The following is a 19,753-nucleotide window of genomic DNA, read 5'->3' on the forward strand; positions in this document are numbered from 1 at the left end:
GTATGTCTGTCTCTAAAGACCGCCAAAGTCGATCTCGTTGGTCATCAATGCTTGGCCCTGCCCAGCCATCGACGCTTGACGTTGCCTTGACATCGACGCCTGGCTCTGGCCTGTCATGGGCGCCTGGCTCTGCATCTGGTAACTGCCTGCTGTTTCTGGTGTTTGTTGCAGGTCGTACATGGACTGGGCATTCAGACTCTGGTTGCGCATGCTCCGTGACGCCATGTTGTCCATTTGAGGCTGGCACATCCCATCTCCCTGCATCGACATCTGCTGTTGCTGGTTTGGCATATAGTTCATCGAGTTGGGAGGTGTTCCGTCGCCCATTGGGCTCATGACCATATCAGAGACATTGAAATTGGTCAAGTTGTGGGGATATTCCATCCCAGGTGATACAACACTAGGTGGTGTCACAAACGAGGAACTCATATTGTTGTCCTGTTGCGATCCCGGGGGTGTTCCATTGCCACCATTCGAGTTGGCCAGTGAATCGGGTGTAGTGATCTGATTCTGGTAGATGGCCATCGATGCTTGTGCCTTGGAATCAGGTGTGTTGGATTGGTCCTGGAACAATGACATCTGGCCCATAGAGTCAGGTGTCTCCATCTGGCCTTGATACATGCCCATTGGGGGCTTGCAATCTCTCTCGACCTGGGCCTGGAACATTGGCAGTGGAAGCTGTCCCAGAGCATCAGTCGCGCCCGACTGACCCTGGTACATTGCCATCTGAGGCTGCGCCATGCCAGCATTGCCAAAGCCGTCAAAGATGTCAATGTTGGCCATTTGACAGTTCTCTGGTGCGTTGGGGAGAATTGGGTTGGTGAGACGGGGGAGAACCTCAACCACCTTGGTGAGCAGTAGAGGCAGGTAGTGCCAGTGGCTGTGTCTCAACATGCCCAAGACTTGCAGCAGCTGCTGAAGATGATCATGGGGGCTGACAGTGTAAGGATGGCGAATGTTTGGTTGACGATAGAGAACATCATTCAGAAGGTGGCATGCTTGGAGAAGACTCTCAATCTGTTTGTTGGTTAGCCAGGCTCAATCCTCGCAACATGTCTTGTACGTACGCATCCACTACCCACGACATCCATTCCCTTAATACTGGGGAGACCAGAGGCAATGGTCATGAGCAGGTCTCGACGAGAGGGGGCCATGTATTCCTCGTTACCGTCGGGCCCATTGTTGGGGGTGAGCTGCCAAATGAGGTTTTGGAGCCACTGTTGATTTGTTCCCATATCAGCCAGGCTTGTATCCTGACAGGAGAACGCGAGGGCCGCTTCTTGAAGTTGCTTCTGGAGCCCTGTGATCTGAGCCGCCGAGAACTGGCTCTGTACCTTCTTCCAAGTTCCCAAACAAGCATTGTCGAATGGCTGGAAGAGCTTTGCGCGAATGGCAAAGGTGTTGACATCAAACATCCTAGGGTTGCCCGTCTCGTCACCCACACCAGGAAGGCGAATCGAGGCCTGGAGAGTTTGAGGTCGATTACGCTGGATAGCGTACGATCTCTCTGTCATGAGCACAAGCCAGTAAAGATGGCGTCTTCGTATGGCATCTTCCCGATCAAGGGACGAGTAGAAGTCCTCCTTGTGCATGCCGGCCATGTGCATCATGGTGCTAGTCTCACGCAGATAAAACCAAGCCTTGTCGTGGTTGTCCAGGGCAAAGTTGCAAGCAAAGATGAGGTAGTTGGTGACAAGGACGTAGTGGGTGATGGAGTCTTGGTAGTCGCTGGCTTTTCGGATCCGGATGCACTCATCGAGAAGGAGCTGGCTTGCAGCGATGTTGGCGCCTGGGTGCAGCTCGAGGTTGAAGGAGTCATTGACGGGCAGAGCCGTTCCAGGCTGGAGCATGACAAACGCGCAGAGAGCGCTCAACAGGCAATACACATCACGGCCCTGTTCCATAACCGTCATGTGCTCCTCGAGCGCGCGTCTGTCAAGAATGGGCATCTGCCCGTAAACGTTGTCAAAGAAGTATCGGAGGCAGTCCTTCATGAACTCGTTGGATAGTAGGCCAGTCGACGGTTCGGGACCATAAGTTGTAGGTGTGGGAGGCGCGCCAGTCAGTCTCTGATGGACCTTGGCGGCCAAGCTGGTTTGTCGCTGAGTCTCTCTGAGCTCGCTGATGACCTTTGCACGAGAGCCCTTGGGCCCCTTCTTCTGAGGAATCGCATTGTAGGTGCACAAGAGCTGAGAACCAGAGCAGTTTCGGCAGGGGTTGGCGCCGTTGCATCTAACCTTGCGACGATGGCAAGCATCGCAGGCGCGCTTGACAACTGGCTGAGGCATGGTGATCTGTGCCTGATTATCACCAGCAGCGAAAAGTAAGTTTGAGTTGGCGGAGGAGCGCCCAGCGGACGGACGCGGTGTCAAGAATGTTCCAAGAATCTGGGATTTGCCAGAACGAGTTCGCGTCAACCCAAAGTCCGGGGGATTTGCGGGGGGTTGATAAGTGTCCTTCGGTTTCGATGGTGTATCGGAAGTGGTGGAAGTTCGAGGCGGGGGTTGGTTCGATGGGATTTGCTGAAGATGCAGGTTATTCGGCCCTTTCGCCTTGAACCATAATGCGGGGGATCATGGGTTGGCCAGCAAGCGCGAAGAGAAGTCGTGGCGGTCGGTCGAGGACGCAGGTGGCTTAGGTCAGTTCAGTTGTTCTAGTAAGAATTCGAAGCGTAAAGGAATATGGCGAGAGTTGGTTGGGGATGTTTTTGGTCTGGAGGTGAAAGAAGAGAAGTGGATGTGGGAAGGATGGGATGGGCAGACGAGAAGATGAGGTGAGAGATGGAGACTGAAAGAGAAGGAGATTTCGAGGAAGGACCCAGGGCCAAGCCAACTGCAAGGCGAGACCGGGGGTGGACCGTCCGTGAGAACGAGGTAGGAACCCAGAGAGACGGGAGAGAGTGACGACGGGATGGGACGAGGGAGGCATGGATGAGAATGTACCTCTTGCCCTAAAATGGCTGGGGAGAGACTTGAGCCGTCACTTTTCACTCGTACCACCCGTCCCAGAAACGAGACAGCAGACCAAGGAAGGTACAACGAGCGGACGGGCGAGACATCCCAAAGGGGGAAGGGGCGTTGGAGAAATTAGCAGCGAACAGACAGTGCCAAAGCGGAAAGGAAGGAAGACGGGCTACGGCTGGCGAATGGCTACGGGGAGTGAGAGAGGGAGCCAGGGTCCCCAGAGCGAAGCAGAAAAGAGAAAAAGAGGCGCACTGGGGGCGGGCCCGTGTGTCCCGACCGTCCGTCAGAAAGTGGTGTGCTCGGATATGACACTGTGTACAAGCCCCAGACCATCCAGTGAGAGTCAAGAGCTGGGGAACTTTTGGATTTCGTCGGTGGCGCAAGGGAATCATCACCGCCACAGAGCACAGTGTAGAGCCCCTCCTGTAACGTCGCACCCGAGCATCACAGTGCAATTTAGACAATTTTGCACAGACTCTGGGCGCGTGGTTCAAGAAACGAAACCGCCAGTCAAAGCCACCGTCAAGCATTAGCACCCAGAATGAATGAGATTTTTTAGTCTCTTGTCGAAGCTGTTTTGTAATCTCAGAGCCCCAGGGACTCAGATTTCTAGCGGATTTTTCCTGAATTTTCTCAGACATTTATTATCAATATCCAGCATCGCTCAGGCCGTCCGGCGTTTCCCGGGGGCCGTGTCTAAAGTTTCTACAGCGAGCACACAGCGGAAAGGTATTCTCTCCCACACTCACACACATCTTTTGGCATGATTTTAACTTTTCTCTTGCTTTCCCAACCGCACCGTGTCTGATATCTACGTAATCAATTTGTGCCTTTTCTCAATGGCTCGTCTTGGCATCTCTCTCGTTTCTTTTTTGGTCATTTTCTTGTTCATCGCTAGTTCCACTTGACTCGCGTATCGTGGGTTGTTTGTCCCGTCAGCCTCGGCTCGGTAAACGGTTACCCAGCCGATCGCTTTCGGGGGGAGAGAGAGATGGCTTCTATTGGCTTCAACTTCTTCGCCTTGCCTTGTATAAACCTCGAGAATTGCATTCCAAATCATGGGGTTCTGAGAAACCCCCTCTTTATTAACCCTCACAACGGTTTCTGTTGAGATACAAAATTGCGCTCTGCAGCTTCGAGAATCTACTTTCTAGGCAGCTTTCCATCTCCTCACTGATGACTTGCGCCACCTCAACAGCATCAACCAGATGCCGTCTCTGACCTGCTCTCGTGGTCATCCGAGACGTTGGATTACTCATGCAAAAGATGCTGATACTATTCCGTCTCACTGGAATCTCTTGCCGTCCCATAGCCCCCCATGTCTCAGAAATGCCGTCCCTCTGCCCCTCAAAAGTCCCCCGTCTCCCCACGTTTCCTAAGGCATGCAAGAGATCATCCGAAACATTCAGCTGTCAGTCACTAGCTATCAAATAGCTTGTGCCTGCCATATCATGTTTTGTCCTGAGCCGTCGTGAAACATGTCGTCTCAACCCAGCTTGCTCACCTGGCTCAAGCCTCACTGTGCTGTAGCCGAGATGAAGGTCCCATCAAGACTGTCTCTCACCTGCTGCCCACGAGCGGCAGGGCATGCCATTGCCTTTGATGCGGTTGCGGAACCGCATTGTTGGGTTGTTGATACGGGTTCCTGGGACCGATCGTCGTCGGTTTTTGCTCGAAACTCCAGTTTATTGTTTCTCATAAGTTCATCGATCTCGATGCAGTTTTCAGTTCCTCACCATGAGTCTCCACGCAAATCTCGTTAACGCCGGGTTTGTATTAATCATGCAAAAAAGAAGTAACCATCTCAGACATGATGGGCTATGCTATGACACCTGCCTTGCTCGCTTGTAAATGAAAGACTATCAGCAGGACAGTCTGATCCCTAGTTATTGATTCCTCATACAGTCCCAAGTTTCGCTTCCCCCACTAAATCTGATAGCTCGTCCATGCCGCTTTGACGCGACCAGCTCTACCAGCCCTTGGAGAGCATCCCGTCGTGGGTCCGGCACTTTCTCATTCCCTTAGCACACGCTAGCCCCATTACCCCTTATTGATAGTATTCGTCCCTGTGCTGCGAAGGCTTCGACTGGGAGTGAGAGTGTGAGCGCCCAGCATGCGAGTGGGAGCCAGAGTGAGAACGCGAATGAGTCCGTGAGTGGCGTCGCGAGTGAGAGTGGCGTCTGGGGCGCTGGCTCTCATACGGCTGGCTCTCCATCACATACTCTTCAGAACTGGCGATGCGCTTAGCATCCATAGCCTTGTTGATGACACTGCTCGGGTGGAACCAGTTGAGAAGCAAAGTTGCGAGGGCCATGAGGAGAGCATCAAAGATGTAGATCCAATACTCCTTGGACTGGAGTTCACTGTCCTTGCCCATGACATATTCAGCGACGCGAAAAACGGATCGCACGAGAATGAGGAAGCTGGTCGCGTAGAGGACATAGAGGAGCTTCTTCCAGGGTGTCGTGATCTCGAGAGACTTTTGGGTGGGCTGTCGGCGGATTCGAAGGTGGAAGACGAGGGTGACGACCATGAAGAAGCCGAAGAAGAGGATCTGAATACCCAGACCTCCGACGATGATGTTTTCGCCTCTCTTGACGCCGTCCTTGTCCTTGGCCGTTGCGAGCATACCGCCACCTAGTCCATGTTAGCATTTTTGGAGTTTTTGTCTTGTAGTCGCAACGTACCTCCGCTTTGGGCGAAAAAGGAGAGAACATCGCCCGTGACAAACACCTTTGTCAACCATCGGGGGCTGATTATTGAAAGGTCACCAGCATCGAGAAGGTTGATGAGACGGCCGAGGATCATGTAGATGGATGCCGCATACAGCGCCGGTCCCAGCAGAAGCAGAATCGACTGGATGATGTACGGGTTCTTGGTGAAATCGGGGGCCTCGTTCGCCGATAGAGCACGACCAATATATCCGACCGTCTCGACTGCAAGGTTATTAGCAGATATCTTCCGTAGAGTACGCGTCGCAACTTACATAGACATCCGATCAAGAACGGAATAAAGTACCATGTCCGGCTGCGGAGGAGCTGCCACGTGTGGAGAATCGCTGAGAGACCAAAAACGACAACGAAGATGACGGCCGCGGGCATCGACGGGTTGTAGTTGTAAAAGACGTACGCCTCGGGGGCGTCTGAGCTGCTATCGCCGGCCATGATGGGCTACTGGATGTTGACGTTCTCGTGTCCCAGGTCGTCTCTTGTCCAGGTTCCGAATGTTGGTGTTTACGAACACGAGGAACTTGTCGGGGAGTTTGAGAAAAGAAAACCCGCCGAATCGAGGTCTTGGCTAGAATATATATCCATCTTTTTACGTGGAAACGTATTTAAGCTGACGTTGTCCTCCTAGTTCGACATGAACGTATTCAATGTCTGATGCATCTCTATACGCGGATAGATACTGCAAACGGCGATCCACTAAAAAATAGCCCTGCAAATCCAGATGTTGGTGGAGTTTCAACCCTCCACAACACGAATCAGTATACGCGTATATCGCACATCAATTACCAACCGGACACGCCATGAAACCGCAAATAGAGCAAAGCTAGGATCACGACTCGTCCATCAGCCCTATGCACTTTCGATACGCGCACCCGCGGCAGTTGAGCCGAGCATGACGTCGCGCGTCGCTGCCCCTGACATGAAAGCCGCGCTCTTGTCCGAATGCGCGGAACAAAAGATGGCGATGGAATGGATACGGTGTAGGCTAGCTTTGGCCTTTGGAGCTTTGCTTTAATACAAGCTTAATGCTTCCCCCGAGAATGATCTTCCTCAAGGGCCCCGATCTTCTTTATTCTTTTCCAAGCTCGATACCCTAAGTCAAGATCCATGGCGTATTTCAAGGGATCCCATGACAGCACGGGGGTGCCAGTCTCTCCGTACAGCGACCTACCAGAGGCCGTCATTCCGGAAGATAACCTTCCTTCCTACGAGGCGGCGATAGGGAACAATCTACAGCAAACGACTGCGGTGACGAGTACGTTGTTTAACTTGACCCCTCATACCCCGCTAATGGTCGATAGGCGACGGTCGAGTCGACGTCGATGTCAACTCTCGCTTCTGCCGTGCCCTTTCCCGCTTCATTCCCGACTTCAAGGCGCCTCTAGAGGAGCCTGAATCTCCGGCATACTCCCAGTTTCACGAGACAAAGGGAGAATCTTCGATATTTCACCAATTCCCCATCAAGCTCAACATCGTCATCCAAGTCGTCGGAAGCCGCGGCGATGTTCAACCCTTCGTCGCCCTCGGCTGCGAGCTCCAGAAGCATGGCCACCGAGTGCGTCTAGCCACACACAATGTCTTTGACAAGTTTGTCCGCGACGCTGGACTCGAGTTCTATCCGATCGGCGGCAATCCCTCGGAATTGATGGCGTACATGGTCAAGAACCCCGGCTTGATACCCAGCTTGAAGAGTCTCCGCGGTGGAGATATCCAAAAGAAGCGTGTAATGGTGGCCGAAATGCTAGACGGTTGTTGGCAGTCATGTCTTCAGCCAGACCCTATCAGTGGGCGTCCATTTGTTGCCGACGCCATCATCGCCAACCCTCCTAGCTTTGCCCACGTCCACTGCGCGCAAGCAATGGGCATCCCGGTCCATTTAATGTTCACCATGCCTTGGACCAGCACGAGGAGCTTTTCGCATCCCCTAGCCAATCTCAAGTTTGGGAGCAAGGCAGGTATGGACCAGGAGACGGCCAACTATGTTTCCTACAGTGTGGTGGAGTGGCTGACATGGCAGGGGTAAGTGTTTGGAAGCTTTTGGTTGCATGGATATGGACTGACATGGTTAGTTTGGGTGATGTTATCAATGATTGGCGCAAGACGATTGATCTTGAGCCTGTACCCTTGGCTGAGGGTCCTCTGCTTGCTGAGACGCTCAAGATCCCTTTCACATATTGCTGGTCGCCAGCGTTGGTCGGAAAGCCAGCAGACTGGCCATCTTATATCGGTATGTCAATTGGTCAATTTTAACTAACAAGACTGACGAGATCAGACGTTTGCGGCTTCTTTTTCAGAGAACCCCCCAACTATACGCCTCCTCCTGACCTCGCAGACTTCTTGGCTCAAGGCCCTCGTCCCATCTACATCGGCTTCGGCAGTATTGTCATTGATGATCCTGAGCGTATGACCAAGATTCTCGTCGAGGCTGTGCAGAGGACAGGTGTGCGAGCCATAATTTCTCGAGGATGGAGTAATCTCGGCGGCATAGAAGACAAGGATATCTTTTTCTTGGGAGATTGTCCGCATGAGTGGCTGTTTACACAAGTGTCTGCCGTCTTTCACCATGGTGGTGCGGGGACAACGGCTTGTGGTCTTCTCAACGGTCGGCCAACGACTATTGTTCCCTTCTTTGGAGAGTTCGTATCACCTACCCCAGGTACAGTCTCTCGCTAACGTCCTGCAGCCAGCCATTCTGGGGCGAGATGGTCGCAGCATCAGGGGCAGGACCCCTCCCAATCCCCCACAAGCAGCTCAACGTGGATAACCTCGCCGAGGCCATCCAGTACTGTCTCACGCCAGAGGCTGCTTCAGCCGCTGCCGAGATCTCGCACCGCATGAGGAGGGAGAATGGTGTAGTCACTGCGGCGCGATCGTTCCATGCCAACCTGCCTTTGGAGAGCCTGCAGTGCGACATCCTGCACAATCAGCCTGCTGTGTGGCTGTTTAAGCGAGGAGGCAAGCAGATTAGGTTGTCCAAGGCAGCGGCCGGTGTCCTGTTTCAGCATCTCAAGGTTGACCACAAGAAGCTAACTATGTATGTTGTCTAACAGCGTGAACCATGAGCTTTAGCTGACAGCTGCAGAAACGAGATCAAGACTATCAGGATCATCAACCGACGATGGGATCCATTGACTGGGACTGTCTCAGCTATGCTCGGCACATCAACTGACATGGCCAAAGCCACCACTGGCATTATTACAAGGCCAATTCAAGCATATCAAGAACGCCAAAGGACCCTTACAGCCAACGAAGCCCCTGAGTCCGCGAGTCCTCATCTCTCACCAGCCCCGTCGGAGCATGGCAGCATATCCAGACCACACACCTCACACGGCGGCAGTGGCAGTGGATGGAAGACAGCCGGCGCAGTAGCCTCTGCATCGGCATCAGGGGTTGGCGGGTTCTTCAAGTCGTACGGCCGCGGCTTCTACGTTGATCTACCGCTCGCCATCACGGAAGGATGCCGTGCCGTGCCCAAGCTCTACGGTGAAGATGTTCCCGAGAACGAGCCGATCCACAACTGGCAGTCGGGTGCTCGCGTAGGAGGCGTCAACTTTGTCCGGGGAATCTCTGAAGGCTTTGCCGATTTGTTTGTACAGCCCTACAAGGGGGGCAGGGATGGTGGTGCGCTTGGCGCTGCCCTAGGTGTCGGTAAAGGTGTGGTTGGTATGGCGACCAAGACAGCTTCAGGTGCGTATCAGCTCGTGTCCCATGTTTAACGAGACTAACAGTTCTGGCAGCAACTCTTGGAGTCGTGGCATATCCTGGTCACGGCATCTACCAGAGTATCCGTACGCTTGTACACTCTGGTGCACGAAAGGCGATCAAGCTAGCTCGACGACAAGAAGGCGAGTATCTCATTAGCACTCAACAGCTTGATGTGCCCTTGATTCTAAGCGAGTTTGGGAGACTCTGTCAGAAAGAGTCAAAGAGACAAGAGATACCTGATCCTATTGAGAAGTAGAGGCTGAACCGTTGATATCAGGTGATAATCCCCGCTCTCACGACCACGATATAGACTTTGTTTGTTTAGAGATACCTACAAGTTATAGATAGATCGCAATACCCCATTACTGTTGCCTCTGGCCTTACACAACCATCGCTTCCTCAAACCCGCTCCGTGGCTGTCACCGATCCTTGTCCTCCTGTACTCCGTACTGTAGAGAAAAGCATCAGCCACCACAGTGCGCCCATGCGACCAGTAAAACGCTCCCGTTTGCCAAGTCGGCAACGCACTGTATACCTCGAGCAAAGCAACAGGGGGGAGTAACTCGTCCTTCCCAGGCCAATCTCATCACCGCCTGCAGGACCAGTGGCCTCATCGTGCAGTAGCTGCCGGACAGGCCGTGATCTAGCGTGAGCTTCGAGAAGAACCTGCTCGTGTGCTTTTTACGTTGACCAGTGGAGTAAAAATTGCGGGCAAGTTGGATTGGCATGAATCGTGCGGCAGTTCCGGCACTAACAAAGTTGGTTTCTTCCACGATATTCGCGATTCTTTTCGAGAAAGAAGGGAAAACTGGATCAGGCATTTTTCTTGTTTGTGTCCCGCATTGCATGAAGGGCGCCTCCTCCGCGTAATCTGCCGCACCCCCGTTCGTTTCTTTTCCAACGCGGAGAAGCGCACTTTGCAGCTCGAGCCAATGTCACCCCCCTTGTCCATTCTCCCCCAGACTAAGCCAAAACGACCCTGGCGCGAATTGGATCGGACCGAAAAGGCCAGCAGCTTTCTCCAGAAGTTGTGTGTGTGTGGCTTGTGAGGCTGATGAAAGGGCAATTGTGCGGCTTTTGTGTCGCAAAGTCAAGTTTCCGTATTGAAGTTGCGGTAAAAGCGTTCCAAGGGACCTCGTCAGATCATGGGAATGGGTAACCATGCGGTTTCGAAAAACAAAGTCTCCATCGCAGAGGGAAACTGTCATGTGCCGAGAGTGTCCACTGGAGTTGCAACGTTGCTTGGTGTTTGTCAGGCCAGGGTGAAGGGGCTGGATGATCACAGGTTCAAGGATGTGCCCGCGGTTTTCGGTAGGCTCCGGACATGGGTGCTAGTAGTAGTTCATGATATGACCTACCCTAGACAGATCTCGAGATGCCGAGGTTTTGTTGTTTTCTGCGAGTGTTGGATGTTTCTTGGATCCTTCGATTGATGTTACAATGGCTATTGTTTAGTTTGGGGATCGTGCCATTCAATTGTGGTTCTTTTTCTCGGCTTCGTTGACCCGAGAATGACTCGGACAACAATGTTCCCGCGACCGACGGCTCGGATTCTTCGTAGTCCATGATCAGATCATGGTTTCGTTACGTTGTGCGGACTTCAGACGCCGCTCAAGTCGAGACTCTTCCAAGTGGGATTGAACTAGCCTTCATTTACCCTAGAGTCCGAGAAGTCTCATGGTCTATACATCATTATTGTCTGTTGTCTATCCTGACGCCCTGAATAAAATATTTTCTTCATGGGTAGTAAACATTGAATGAGAGTTTGTTCATTTTCGCCTTGTCGTTGCTTTAACCTCAAGGCATAATTGCGACTCAAGGCTCCCTAGCAACACTCATGCTTCAACGCGTAGGAATTGGATAACAGCACCTGAACAATCGAGACGACTCTCGCAAGACAGAAATATGAACAGGAAGAACCAAGGCCTTACTCCCGATAGTAACCTCTTAATCAAGACTTGCCTTTTCGAGACATCGGGTCAAGTGCCGGCCACTCACGGTGACCGGGAGTGCGATCCGGAGCTGCCCCACAAATAGCCCCGATCTGCCGGCTGATGTTGACGACTACATTCGCCGATAATATCTGAAAGACTTGGCGAAGAAGTGTTAGAAGAAGCTATTTATAGTTAAATAAATATGTATTAAGATTGAGATGTCAGTATCAGAGGCAACAATCCCAACAATTTGTAAGGCTTGAGTTGACCTGAATAGTCAAAGCTGAGCCAATTCAACCCTGACAATGTCGGTGAGAGGACAAGGCGCAAAATGTGGAAGCCTATAAAGACGACCATTCGGAATCTGAGCCGTCGTTGGAGAATTTTCATGTTTCAAGGCGGCCGTTGGATGAACTGGACTCAGGGCCAGACACAGATCCACCGGATATGTAAGGGGGAGAAGTCGTTTTCTACCAGAGGATGGATGAATTTTGCTCTACTACTTTCTTGATTATTTATCATTAAAATATGGGCCATTATTACAAGGCAGCCTGCGCTTCTTACCTTGCCCTGTCTGAGTAACTCTTTCAACTCTCTGTGTTCGGTATAAGGGGATATGGCGTGCAACTCTTCGGCGGATGAGCATTGAAGTGTCAGAAATCCCCTCTGTCTCAAGATTGACTATGGACCTATCAGGAATGCAGGGGTCTTTGATACTGTCATCTTCACCGCCGATACAGAACATCACGACATCTCCACTATCGGGTCTCTTACCGTGGACCCCCACAACTGAGAACGACGACACGCACATGATCTCATTGCTTCTGGACGATAACGTGGGGTGGTCTGATCTAGAGTTTCTAGCTGAGACATACGGGTTGATAACCTTGCATTAGGCCAAATAATCATCGATACTTTTGACATGGGGCACGGCTCGCTTCAGAACAGTGAGTATGCTGGTATAGAGGCCATTCCAATATCTACGCATCATGAGACTGTGATAGTGAGACTTGAGGGAGAATTCCCCCCTTCTTAATGGATACTTGAGGAGATTTGAGGCTCGATAGGCCTATATGGGGAAGTGTAAGGATACTTGTGGTCATGTGCTAGGGGCATACAACTACAGCGTACAAATAGAGCCTGCTTTGAAAGATGACATGACTTAAGAGTTAATGACGGTAACAGATTTAAATATCTGGGGATGGCCTTTTCTTCTAATAACGTCTTGCCATTCGCCCGGAGGATGATTGCACAACTATCCCATGCCGAGAGACAAATATATCACCGAGAACCTATGAAATGACAAGTGTGGATACTCAGCAGCCCCTTCACGTTCCGTCCCTTGAGACATGCCATCTTTCGGCCGAAAGCAAACTGCCAGAATTGCCGGACGAAGCTGGATTCTAGCGTGATTTCGGCATTTGCCTCGAACGGGTTACCTGTTCGGGAGTTGTATGATGCCGAGCAAGACATTTCTAGGATACTGCCGGCGGCTGGAATGAAGATACGGTTCTAGACTTCTTGGCAGGCATGGTAACGACGGCAGTGGTTCCGACGTCGGATTCCAGAATATGACGGCCAATATCAAACTCACTCGTATCGAGCCCTGATCAGTCAAACATCAACACTATCCCAGCGATTCGCATCGACAGCTGTCACTGACCCATCGAGGGCACCTTGAAGACCCTCGTACCTCTGTGTGAAGGGAATACGTACTTCTTGTTGTAACGCAAGTGAGACACAACGCCTGTTTCGGGCGGAAAGATCTCAGATCTCGAACGATACCCGCCCCAGAACGACCAAACGGCCTCCTCCTATTTGATTACGAGGGATTAATGGAATTTGCTTGCGGGGAAAGACTAACCTTGTTGAAGAAGCTCTGATGAGAAGGAAATGGATTCTATGGAAAGTGGTTCTATGGAACGAGATGCATGGGCATCCATCCCTTGCTGATGTGGATTCACGGTCTTAAGATCAGGTGAAAATGATGTAGCCAGGGGATAGGGATTGACCAATGAAGTCAGACTGGGATAATAGGAGCTGGAAAGTATTTGGTCCGAAGAGTGCCTGTCAGTTGCAGTTGGAGCTGACACAATCTACTAACCACACTTCTAATTCTTTCCTCATAGATTGTTCCTATGGACTGAACGGTAAGTTTTCTATACCCAATTACGTCTCTAGACACAGCTGACAGACCATTTCTTTTCCTAGACGATCCACAACTTCTCGTCCCATCGATCGAATACAACATCCCCAACCACGCCGCAACCCGAGAATCTAGCCGTCCGGCAACTCGAACCGAATCCAACGTGACACTTTGATTAATCGAACGATGCCTGTCAACCACGACCTCGAATAACATGACACTGCCGTCGGTCAGGGCTCTGCGCTGCAAGTGCCGAGTGGAGAAGCTGCTGCCACTCTATCGACAGTGTTGCACGACCGTTACAGACAGAGCCGTCTGTGAAGCATCAGCTGTTGTACGAGATCTCTGGGGTAGTAGGGAAGAGTGATATTACTCGCAGCACCCGAGGAACAAACATGCTGTGCTCAAAGTCTGATAAGGAAGCGAGTGAAGCCCGAGATGGTAGCTGTCGACGTTGTGCAGGGGAAATGACTCCTCCTACTTAAGCCGTCGTCTGGCGTTTTCAGAAACAGACATGAGCCTCTTTCAAAGACACGAAGGAGGAGGACTCACCTTGGACCATATTCATTCTTTTACCGGCGGCATCATGGGCTTCACAAGCCTCCTCATCCACCTCCTGGCGGTGGGAATTTCGACCACCGTCGCCCTGGAAGGACCTATCGTTCCTGCTCGGCCTACAAAGACTACTTTGACTGTCGACTGTCTCTGGTGCACTAACACAGAGGTGTTTGATACTTCCTTTACTACTTCTATCGAGGAACACTTTTCTTTCCCTGGTTTCCCTCCCGAGGTTTCCAAGACAACTGTTTGTGCGCAAAAGTGTTCTGTCGTCACGCTCTCTACTGTGACTTGGTAGGTTGCTTGGCATTACTAGTATAGCATATATACTGACGGCTTATAGGAAAAGCGGCATGTCCAAGGCCTCCCCGTTTACGCCGTCGGCAGTGTCCACCTCGTGCGTCACGATATACGACGACACTCCTATCCCTTCGCTCGTGACATTGTCCTCGATGACGGCTTCGACTTCGTGCTCTACAAGTTCAGAGGAGATGATGATTTCTTGGGAATGGGTTACGCCATCGAGTTCGAGTGTCTGGGGAATACCCCCCGGGGAACGAACATGGAGTCTAGGAACTCCTATTGGAACTCCTATGTGGAGTCAAGCAAGTTCCTTCCACTTCTCCCAGGCGACGGACGAAGCTTCGGGCTCGGAGCCTTGCACGACAGAGTTGACGGTGACGATGACCAAGACCATCACAGAGACATGGCAGTCTCAGACTCCCATGACTACAACCTTGGTCCGCACACGATCTACAACCATCGAGACGATCGTTGTCGAGACGTATTCGACGTCGACGGGGGAGAGGGTGGTCGATGGCACGAGGACGGAGACAACTACAGTCCAGGCAGTTAGTTCGGGTAAGGATTGTGTGCAGGTTGGAGAGTGCCCGTGCTCTGCGACGGTTGCACCTGGGGAGTCTGGGACGGCCTCTATTCTGTCTGTTGGGTCTGTATCAACAGACGAAGAGTACGTGTCGTCTTCTGAGGGGTCTATCTCATGGACATCTGGGTCTCCGTCTGGGTCACTGGTCCCCAACAGCACTGAGGACTCAGTCTTTGAGACTTCAGAGACCGGGTGGGAGACCGGATCAGAGGTCTCAGAGACAGACTCGGAGTGGTCTTCTGGGTCCGAGACGGTTGTGCCAACATCTATCCAGACGGCCGGAGGAGCGCAAGTGAAGGCGGCTCTCGGGATAGGGGCACTCCTTGGTCTGATGGGGCTGCTGGCTTGAGCTCATCTTGCAGGAGAGGGAGGAAAAGCTGACGGGACGCTGAATAATGATGATAGGACTAGAGGAGTTGGCGCGTCGACCTGAAGCGGTGGGCTAATTTGGGACGCAACCCCATCCATGATAGTAGCAAACATCAAGCCATGAAGGTCCACACTCTCTCCCACCCCCTTCGTGATACAGTAGTCTCGTCTCGAGGTGAGCTGAGCAGCCAAGAGGAGACACGCCCCCAGTAAGCGCCGGTGAAGCATGACGCACCCCCTTCCGATCCAACTCGGCCTCGTGGTGATGTGTTGGGGCCTTTTGAAAGCAGGCTATGCATGACAACACTCGCAGCAGGCACCTCGAGCCTTGACCACCGCATGCCGCCAGCCTAAAGAGGTATCAGTCGTGACGGGAGACTGAGTTGGCGTGGGGCTTGGGCTAGAACGGTGTGGTAGATGGCTTCGAGGCGGGTTCTCTTAGAAATTAGCTGACAAGGCTTGGTATCTGGACAGGCAAGGCTAGAGATGTCAAGACGAAGAGAAAGAAGCCGTCTATTTTAGCCTTACTAGAAGTTTCCCTGAGAGTCCATCTCTTTTCCGTAGCGTAATGTGTACATATGCTTCTCATCTACAACACCAGTTCTTCTAGCCTGAGTATCATCCCACCTAGCACAACAACTCGGCGGCTACAAGAGTCTACTTGCCAAGATCTCTCGGTCGATCACAAGGAGGATCCCGGAACGGGGACCATCCGGAAATCCTCAGCTGCAAGTGCTCATCCCGGGGTCCCCGGTCCCGCGTCCGGTCTGATCAGACACGGTCAAGGTGGACCCCCTGAAGCTGAGAGATGGAGCATCCAGGATGGAGATGCAGGCATACGGCGGTGTATGTGCGTCGACAGCTGGTGTCCTGCAAGGGAGGAATGCGCCAAGGGGCCAGAGTCTATCAAACGGAGGTTGCGATGCCCTTGCGGCACATGGTATACCATTGTTAAACCCATTTACAGCTCGATACAAGGAGTCCCGGTAGCCTGGAAGCTTGCCGTCTCAACAGTCATCTCCACAAAGCCATGAGCGCCAGCCTCTGGCAACTCTGATGTGCCCGGCACTCGACCGAGTAAACTCTGCGCCAAAACCCACCTCTTCAACTTGAAATGGCTGCTCCTGAGGCGCACCCGCGTACGATACACTTTGACTCGTCTCGGTCCCATTGGCCCGCCCGGCTTTTTGGAAACCGGGATAGGTTCCAAGGGTGGAGCTGAACCAAGGGCTTCTCGACCCCGGAAAGGGTCAAGCTGCGTGGCTTGACCAAGTATGCCCACCGCTGGCGGCTGAGTTTGAGAACTGACAGCTGTGGGTGGGATCGAGAGATACAAGAGATCTCGGGGGAAAAGAAGAATGCATGATGCGAAAGGAGAGAAGAAGGCTAATACTGCATGTCCTCCGGTGTGGTGTGAGGGTTCTTCGTGGATCGGCGGGTGAAGGTACAAGTCATCTCAGCGGTAAGAGACGACCAATGGAGTCAGGAGCCTTACTTTTTTCTCCTGCGAGAGATGAGGTTGCAGTGCTTAGACCGAACGATGTAACTAAGCCTGCTTGACGCGGTTTCTGATCTTGCATGAGAGCGTGTTGGCTCCGGGTTCATCAGCCCTGTGAGTAACGGATACCGGGTCTTGTCTTGTCTCGGCATAGGAGATTTTCTGCACGCCATTTATGTGCAGATGAACCGGGGTTCACTCGTCTCCAGCAGGGTTTGGTCGTCTCTTGTTGGCTGGAGCGGAATTATGGCGTTGTCGGTGGGATATCAAGATTTGGTACACTTTACTCTGTACACAGTGTTTACGATTTTTGGCTGAGCTGAAGCAATTACGTTTGCACGCCCGAGACAGTTACACGAGATGGCCCACTTGAATGTACAGTACTGGTTTGTATTTGTGTGTTGCATGTGCAAAAGAGTGACGAATATCTGACATGAAGTCCTGTGTGATAGCCTATACAATGGCTGTATCCTGAGTAAACGACTGGACGGGTCTGAGTAGATAACCTGCAATAACAAAACAATGTGATAGGAAAAGACTGTAGATCCTCAAAGAGGTGCAAGACAACGCATAGTGCAGGAGCCCATCACTCCTCGTCAGAGCTCTCAGAGTCCTCAATCATGAAGGCGGCAGAGCTGGTGGTGTACTTCTGGACCGGGTACTCGACCGCGGGGACGATGGGGTAGAGGGCAGGCTTGTTCTTCTTGCGGCTCTCTCCGTAGGCCGCCTCCCAGGGGGGAAGCATGCCGTCGGGGATGGCCCATCCGAGCTTCTGGCTGCGAAGCCAGAGCCGAACCATGTGCCGGGAGGAGCTAGCATCGTCCGAGTAGGCGTCTCTACGGTGGACGAGGGCGAGGTTGTTGAAGAATAGGAGGTCACCGGTCTGGAGCTCCAGGCGCACCTCACTCTGCGAGGCCGCTTCAGAGACGGACTGCAGAGCGTGGACTTGGTCCTCTGTGAGGCTTGGAATGTTGGTGTTGTTGGCCATGCTCGGGTGAGGACCGAGACGGGCAGGATCGAGACTGGCAAGGAGCTTGCCATCGTGGAAGGAAAAGACAGGAGCGAGGTAGTAGGAAGCCTTGCGGCCAGATCTACACGAGGCTAGTTAGGAGTATTTGCTTTTCGGTGTTAGTTATGGTGACTTACAGCTGGACAGGCCAGTTGGGGGTCAGAAGAGTCTTGACGACCTCGGGCTCCCTGTTCAGGAGGTCATTGAAGACGGTCCAGGCGGAGCTCAGATACGTGTAGCCGCCCTTTTCAGCGCTGTGACGGACCTGGAGAGATAGGATATCGCATCCCATGTCCGTATGGAACGGCTACGGATACTGTGAGAGTCAGTCTAACTTGACGAGCATGGCTTGAACTCACCAGCGCCCCGTTGGTGTGGATGCCGTGACGGGCACTGACTGGGGCAGTCCATTGCTTCGAGTCCGTAACGTGAGCTGATCGTGGTTAGGTGAAAGTACCGGCGGGGACACTAAGGGGTAGACTTACAGAGCATGTTGCCCTTGCGATCCTGGCGGCCACGTTTCTCGGCAATGTAGCTGGCAACACCAAGGAAGACAGTGACACTGTCTTCCACGGTGTATTTGGAAGCCTCGAGGCCGCGGATGACGACGAAGCCTCGTCCCATGTGTAGGGTCTCGGAGCTGGAGCGGAGGCGGCGAGACAGGTTGGGAAGGGGGAAGTTGTCCCGGGAGACCTCATCCCCGTCCAACCCAAGAGCTGTTCAAGTCAGCGATTTAAACAAACTTAACGTGTATTTTGTTCTAACTCTTGAACTTGGCGAGGGCGTTGTCAATCTCTGCGACCTCATCCTCACTCAGACGAAGAGTGTAGGTCGAGTCCCCCTGAAACTCAGCCCCTGACCAAACAAGAGGACCAGCCAAGGCATCAGAAGAAGCCTTGACAGAGATTCCCGCAAGATCAGAGTTCAGACCAGCGAGGATCTTCTCCTGGATGCTCTGGACGGCTTCTGCCGAGTCCTGAGTCATGCCCCTGAGAGTAGCCATGGTCTGGAGTTGGTGGTTTCTTGACGGAAGAGTTGCGAAACAAAGAGGTTTAGAAGCGAGTAGTTGTGCTCTGGAGTTGCTTTACGATGCGTATACCTTCATCTCTCGAAAAGAGCAGATCTGGAGCTGTTTAAATCCTCAACTCCTGCCTTCCCTCCTCTACGTCTAACCGCCCATCATCACAAAAGGCGGCAGCAGGACAATCACATCAAACCCGCGCTTCGCGAGGAGAATCTGTGTATTAGACCTCACCATACACCCAAGAGGAGTGTATTCAACATCGTTGTTTGCACTTGTTGGTCCCTCTCTTGTCGTCCCGGATGTCCTCCCCGTGATCTAGTCTTTGCCTTGTCACACCTTCGATGGGGGGGATGTGCATCTTTTCTCGGTGATGCATCCATTACCAACAATGGACCAAGTGTAAAAAGGGTATGCCGAGTCGTGGGGTGGCGGTTGTGACGAGAGGTTTTTGTCGGTTCTTTTTTTGTAGACACGGTGGGAGCTTCGTAAAGGGGGTGTTGTTGAGTACCCCCTATGACGAGGAGGGAACACCACGGAACGGTATGGTCTCGAGGAGGATACAGGCGAGATATCGAAGTCGTGAAAACGTGAAAAGAGAGAGAAAGGTCTCGAGAACGTCCGAGTGAGGTTTTGAAGAGGTTATAACATTTTTTTCGTCGTCTCGAGAGGAACCGTCGCGGCGTCGTCATACCGACGTCGGGATGTCATTTCCCACGAGGCCATCCCGCTAGTTCGAGCGCCGGACACTGTCACCGTCGAACGCCAGAGGATGGCCATGGAAAAGGCAAAGGCTAGATTGGTTAGTCGTAGATCCGGATGCACGACATTGTCATCCCGGATCTGGTCGGCTCACGTCAAGGCTCAGGGGCTTGCCGTGATCTGACCAAGTCAGGAACCACGTTAAAAGTATGAGGAACAGAGTAATTGCAGCG

General features: G+C 52.5%; 6 protein-coding genes across 6 annotated transcripts; 2 read left to right on the forward strand and 4 right to left on the reverse strand.

Moving 5' to 3' along the window:
- Positions 1 to 93: 93 nt before the first annotated feature.
- On the reverse strand, positions 94 to 2,276 carry NECHADRAFT_22260 (uncharacterized protein; the record flags this gene model as incomplete). The annotated part of the gene is made up of 3 exons (XM_003047794.1): positions 94 to 530; positions 711 to 1,037; positions 1,142 to 2,276. Coding segments are annotated over 3 exons (1,899 nt in total), but the record flags the coding sequence as incomplete, so codon positions are not given.
- Positions 2,277 to 5,003: 2,727 nt separating this feature from the next.
- On the reverse strand, positions 5,004 to 6,127 carry NECHADRAFT_96966 (uncharacterized protein; the record flags this gene model as incomplete). Its single annotated transcript, XM_003047795.1, has 4 exons — positions 5,004 to 5,049; positions 5,165 to 5,600; positions 5,651 to 5,899; positions 5,950 to 6,127. 4 exons carry the CDS (start codon positions 6,125 to 6,127, stop codon positions 5,004 to 5,006), a joined length of 909 nt encoding a protein of 302 aa, XP_003047841.1.
- A 672-nt stretch (positions 6,128 to 6,799) lies between these two features.
- NECHADRAFT_106438 (uncharacterized protein) lies at positions 6,800 to 9,408 on the forward strand (the record flags this gene model as incomplete). Its single annotated transcript, XM_003047624.1, has 6 exons — positions 6,800 to 6,947; positions 6,994 to 7,711; positions 7,762 to 7,919; positions 7,965 to 8,328; positions 8,376 to 8,726; positions 8,775 to 9,408. 6 exons carry the CDS (start codon positions 6,800 to 6,802, stop codon positions 9,406 to 9,408), a joined length of 2,373 nt encoding a protein of 790 aa, XP_003047670.1.
- A 1,983-nt stretch (positions 9,409 to 11,391) lies between these two features.
- Positions 11,392 to 12,142, reverse strand: NECHADRAFT_86062 (uncharacterized protein; the record flags this gene model as incomplete). Its single annotated transcript, XM_003047796.1, has 2 exons — positions 11,392 to 11,513; positions 11,896 to 12,142. 2 exons carry the CDS (start codon positions 12,140 to 12,142, stop codon positions 11,392 to 11,394), a joined length of 369 nt encoding a protein of 122 aa, XP_003047842.1.
- Positions 12,143 to 14,063: 1,921 nt separating this feature from the next.
- NECHADRAFT_86063 (uncharacterized protein) lies at positions 14,064 to 15,270 on the forward strand (the record flags this gene model as incomplete). Its single annotated transcript, XM_003047625.1, has 2 exons — positions 14,064 to 14,329; positions 14,379 to 15,270. 2 exons carry the CDS (start codon positions 14,064 to 14,066, stop codon positions 15,268 to 15,270), a joined length of 1,158 nt encoding a protein of 385 aa, XP_003047671.1.
- Positions 15,271 to 17,374: 2,104 nt separating this feature from the next.
- On the reverse strand, positions 17,375 to 18,800 carry NECHADRAFT_50968 (uncharacterized protein; the record flags this gene model as incomplete). Its single annotated transcript, XM_003047797.1, has 4 exons — positions 17,375 to 17,879; positions 17,935 to 18,051; positions 18,267 to 18,513; positions 18,563 to 18,800. 4 exons carry the CDS (start codon positions 18,798 to 18,800, stop codon positions 17,375 to 17,377), a joined length of 1,107 nt encoding a protein of 368 aa, XP_003047843.1.
- Between the last annotated feature and the right edge of the window lie 953 nt (positions 18,801 to 19,753).

Source organism: Fusarium vanettenii (genome assembly GCF_000151355.1).
Source record: "Fusarium vanettenii 77-13-4 chromosome 10 genomic scaffold NECHAsca_14_chr10_3_0, whole genome shotgun sequence".
Lineage (NCBI taxonomy): Eukaryota > Fungi > Ascomycota > Sordariomycetes > Hypocreales > Nectriaceae > Fusarium > Fusarium vanettenii.